Here is a 5,000-nt window from a genome sequence, read left to right as displayed (position 1 = left end):
CCTCCTCAGTCATGTTCAAGGTGACTTCTCAAATGCGAGAAAAACGACTATGGGAATCACTCTCCGAAGAAGCCTTTACTCTTGTCGAAAAAATACTCAATCCAACTCCAAAGGAACGAGCTACACTTACAAGCATCGAGGAAAATGCCTGGACTCAAGGCAAGAAAAATAACTTATAAATAACTTCATGAATTTCTTACACTAAATCATAAACAGAAGATCATTTTTTACGAAACTAATGCCTAAAGCATCTGGCGAAACATTTACACTCTAATGGGATATTTCCCTCAGCTGAATAAAATCGTCTGGCGACAGCCGAAAATGCATATAAAAAACGATCCCATCCATTAGCACTTCCAGTCTTTTTATCGTCATTATCAGTACCATTATCATCCTTTTTCTTCAGGGACTATTTTTTTCATTACCATTCCTGGAAGCCATTACACTTATTCTCTGTCTTGTTTTCGTCTTCCATCTTTCCTTTGCCCTTCGTCTATTTTGTACAATACACGGTTAAGGCCATTTTTTATCTATTCATTTATTTATTCTATTTACTACTATTATTATGTGTGACTCTGGTCCGTAGGAGTATCCCTCCTAACCCAAAAAGTCCCTAGAATATAAACTGCATAGAACTAATCTGTCCTTACCCGACGAGCTATGTGACGGGACCCAGGGATGACCCTTCATCCACAAGGTCCTGAGGCGGGAGGAACAAGGAATGTATATGAAGTGCTTTCATTAGGCCACCCCTCTTATGAGGGGGAAACGCCCTTTTGTACATATATATGTATATACATGTAGTCTTTCTTTGAACATAAGTATCTTCATCTTAACACTTCGAACTTCCAGTAAATGCACTATGAAGCTCCTATTATTGCTTATTAGTTCTGTGCTCGACTACACTTTTCTGTTGTAAGATTGGGTTCGTCTTTTAGAATATAGATTAAACAAATACAAGATAATAACACTTGAACTGATGAGATGATAAGGCTGTGTTATATGCGACGGGGAAGAATTTCTTAGGAGGGGAAATTAGATTAAGATTAAACGATGAATCCAATCTTACAAGAGAAAAACGTAGTCAAGCATAGAAGTAATAAGCAATAACAATAGCTTCATAGTGAAAGTTCAATATGTTAAGATGAAGATATATACAAAGAAAGACTACATGTATATATATACAACAATAACAAGATCTTCATGGTGCATTTACTGAAAGTTCGAAGTGTTCAGATGTAGATACTTGTGATCAAAGAAACCCTACATGTATATACATACATATGTACAAAAGGGCGTTTCCCCCTCATAAGAGGGTGGCCTAATCAAAGCACCATATATACATTCGTTGTTCCTTTCATCTCAGGACCTTGAGGATGAAGGGTCATCCCTGTTTCCCGTCACACGGCTCGTCGGGTAAGGACAGTGTAGTTCTATGTAGGCTATATTCCAGGGACTTTTTGGGTTAGGAGGGGTACTCCTATGGACCAGAGTCACACATAATAATCTATATATTAATACGCTTGTAAGTATCTGTGTGTGTCACGCGGTGACGTCACGGCAACGAAGCCTTCGAAAATTGCTGACAACTGATTGAGTGCGAGCGAAGCGAGAGTGGTGACGTCACGGCAACGGAGACGACTTGTTGGCCGAGAGTGGTGACGTCACGGCAAAAAGGAGACGACTGATTGGCTGCCAGGTAAGCGACAATAGTGACGTCACGGCAACGGAGACGACTTATTGGCCGAGAGTGGTGACGTCACGTCGCTTCAGTGCGTCCGACACACGATATAAGGCGTTCGACAAGGTGCACCAGAGACTACTAAATAAAATCAAAGCCCATGGCATAAGAGGAAAAGTGTTAGAATGAATTAGAGCTTGGATTAGTAACAGAAAACAGCGGGTCACCATAAATGGAATTAAATCTAGGTGGGGCAATGTTACTAGGGACCAGGGCTCGGTTTTGGGTCCCTTGTTGTTCCTTATGTACATAACAGACTTAGACGATGGGATAAATAGTGATGTTAGTAAGTTTGCGGACGACACTAGAATAGGACGCCTAATTAGGTCAGGAGACAACGCCCAGATTCTGCAGGATCTTAATAAATTGTTAACATGGTCGGTGAAATGGCAAATGAACTTCAATATCTCTAAGTGTAGCGTGTTAAACGTAGGGCTACACAACCCCGAAAATAGATACAACTTAGATAACACGTTTTTAGAAAAATCTGAGTGCGAGAGGGACTTGGGAGTTCTGGTGAGTCCGGACCTTAAAACCAGGAAGCAGTGCATTAGCGCCAGAAATAAAGCTAACAACGCATTAGGCTTCATTGCTATGACGGTAACGAATAGAAGTGCAGAGGTAATTATTAAACTCTATCTAGCGATAGTTAGACCCATCCTTGACTATGCGGTACAGTTTTGGTCTCCGTCCTTCAGAATGGACATAAATTCACTAGAATCAGTACAGAGAAGAATGACCAAAATGATACAAGGACTCGGAAATTTGCCTTACGAAGAGAGGCTTAGGCACCTAAACTTACACTCTCTGGAAAGACGCAGAGTGCAGGGTGATCTAATAGAAGTGTTCAAGTGGATCAAAGGCTATAACAAGGGTGATGCAAACAAGGTCATCATAATAAAACAACAGGGCAGGACTCGCAGTAATGGGTATAAAGTGGACAAATTTAGATTTAAGAAGGAAATAGGCAAGAATTGGTTTACTAATAGGGTGGTCGATGAATGGAATAAACTTAGTAACCATGTAGTAAGCGCTGAAACTATCAGTTGTTTTAAAAAACGATTAGATAACTTTATGGATGGGGATGACAGGTGGTGATGGATACGGAGCTGCCTAGTGTAGGCCTTATGGTCTCTTGCAGTCTCCTTTATTCTTATGTTCTTATGACACGACGTCACGGTGCAAAGGAATCGAAGTAGTTTTATTCTGGCTAAAGACAGACGATTTATTCACCTATTTATCACATTCTTTCGATAAATGAAATATTAAAAAAGTCATTTATTCAAAACTTAACGTGTGACGTCATGTCGCGTTGCTTTCTGAGCTCCTGACAGAACTTCACGAAAGTAAGTAGATGAATAGATAGATGAATAGATAAATAAATAAATAAATAAGTAAACAGTATTCAAACGTCTATACATTTTTAATCATAGGTTACATGAAGATAATCAAACGTCTATAAATGTTTATTGTGACATGACATAAACGATTAGATTTTTGTTGTTGCCTTTATGATTGACCTAACGAGAAAGAGAAAGAGAGAGAGAAAGAGAGAGACGACGGGAGAATTTGACGACAACGTCGGGAGACTTTGACGACTCCTTTTGGAGACTGAAGACTCCTTCGGAAGATTTTGAAGACTCCTTCGTAAATCCCGTGGAATTTTCACGGGTCCTGCTAGTAGTAGCAAGTAGAATAAATAGATGAATAGATAAAAAGTGGCATTAACCGTATATTGTACAAAATAGACGAAGGGCAAAGGAAAGATGGAAGACGAAAACAAGAAAGAGAATACGTGTAATGGATTCCAGGAATGGTAATAAAGAAATAGTCCCTCAAGAAAAAGGATGATAATGGTACTGATAATCACGATAAAAAGACTGGAAGTTCTAATGGATGGGATCGTTTTTGATATGCATTTTCGGCTATCGCCAGAAGATTTTATTCAGCTGAGGGAAATATCCCATTAAAGTAAAAATGTTTCGCCAGATGCTTTAGGCATTAGTTTCGTAAAAAAATATCTTCTGTTTATGATTTAGTATAAGAAATTCATGAAGTTATTTATAAGTTATTTTTCTTGCCTCGAGTCCAGGCATTTTCCTCGATGCTTGTAAGTGTAGCTCGTTCCTTTGGAGTTGGATTGAGTATTTTTTCGACAAGAGTAAAGGCTTCTTCGGAGAGTGATTCCCATAGTCGTTTTTCTCGCATTTGAGAAGTCACCTTGAACATGACTGAGGAGGACCAAATCTCGTATTTCGAGTTTCCGTCGACGGCTCTTTTCCAAGGACATCGTGTAGTGAGGAGTTTGAACAAGATGATCCCGCAGGACCAGATATCGGCCTGGTCTCCCATATAACGTCTCTTGAAGACTTCAGGAGCCATGTAGGCCATAGTCCCGTATTTGCGGGTCAGGTACTGTCCTTCCACAAACTCACACGCGAGACCGAAGTCACCGATCTTTACAACGTCGGAACCCGACAGAAGAAGATTTCCGGGCTTCAGGTCTCGGTGAGTGATGTGGAGCGAATGGAGGTATTTAACTCCTTCCATCAACTGTACAAAGTAGAAACGAACTTTTTCCTCGGAGAGTCCGTTGTGTTTGAGCTTCTCACTCAAAGAACCACCAGGGGCATACTCAAGGAAGACGTACAAGTATTCTTCGTTGGTATCTGAGCCCAGGAAGGTGATAATGTTAGTGTGGTCCAGCTTCTTATGAATTTTGATCTCTTCTTGTTGCCAATCGATTCGAATGATCTTGATCGATTTTCTGGCACACAGAAGACCCGAAGAAGCGTTTTCTAGAAGCTGGACAGAAGCGAATCCACCAGTACCAAGCAAACTGATCTCTTTCCAGTTGCTTTGTGGATAAAAAACATCAGAAACTTTCATTTTCTTATTTCCGTTGCATGATTCCTGTTCTTCGGAATGGGAAATTTTCCGTTTTCTGATAGTCTCTTCGACCTTGGTGAAGACTTTTTCATCGTTGAAGTCACAGACGAAGAATCTTACTGTGGGTTCGATGTCCTTGTGTGAGTCCCTCGAAGTGACTTGTTGTTCCTCCGTGATCTTGGTGACGTCAAGCAAATCGCCGAAGTCGCTGGTTATCTCGTTGATTCTCATCTCGACAAAATCACAAGAGTAATGTGGCGGAGGCGATTTATAAAACACAATGTGTCAAAAAAACCCTGGATATATGACAACCCCCTCCACCCAAAAAGAGTCCCAAATTAAAAAAAAAAAAAAAAAAAAAGGTTCAGAT

At 40.3% G+C, this 5,000-nt stretch overlaps 2 protein-coding genes across 2 annotated transcripts in view; one reads left to right on the top strand and one right to left on the bottom strand.

Annotated features, from left to right (window-relative positions):
- LOC143036314 (serine/threonine-protein kinase chk-1-like) overlaps positions 1–179 on the top strand; it is a 1,059-nt gene extending 880 nt beyond the window's left edge. Inside the window, exon 1 of the mRNA XM_076203561.1 lies at positions 1–179. This exon is cut by the window's left edge and continues 880 nt beyond it. Within this exon, the coding sequence (XP_076059676.1) occupies positions 1–179 (179 nt within the window).
- Positions 180–3,802: 3,623 nt separating this feature from the next.
- Positions 3,803–4,861, bottom strand: LOC143036313 (serine/threonine-protein kinase Chk1-like). Its single transcript, XM_076203560.1, has one exon. It carries the CDS (start codon positions 4,859–4,861, stop codon positions 3,803–3,805), a length of 1,059 nt encoding a protein of 352 aa, XP_076059675.1.
- Between the last annotated feature and the right edge of the window lie 139 nt (positions 4,862–5,000).

This window comes from Oratosquilla oratoria, chromosome 20 (assembly GCF_046742065.1).
Source record: "Oratosquilla oratoria isolate Oo_2021 chromosome 20, ASM4674206v1, whole genome shotgun sequence".
Classification (NCBI taxonomy): Eukaryota; Metazoa; Arthropoda; class Malacostraca; order Stomatopoda; family Squillidae; genus Oratosquilla; species Oratosquilla oratoria.
The sequence above is the reverse complement of the archived record's forward strand: the minus strand, read 5'-3'. Positions and strand labels throughout refer to the sequence as shown.

Bases quoted from the DNA above. Each gene is read 5' to 3' on its own strand.
- LOC143036313 (XM_076203560.1), bottom strand. From the start codon at position 4,861: ATGAGAATCAACGAGATAACCAGCGACTTCGGCGATTTGCTTGACGTC.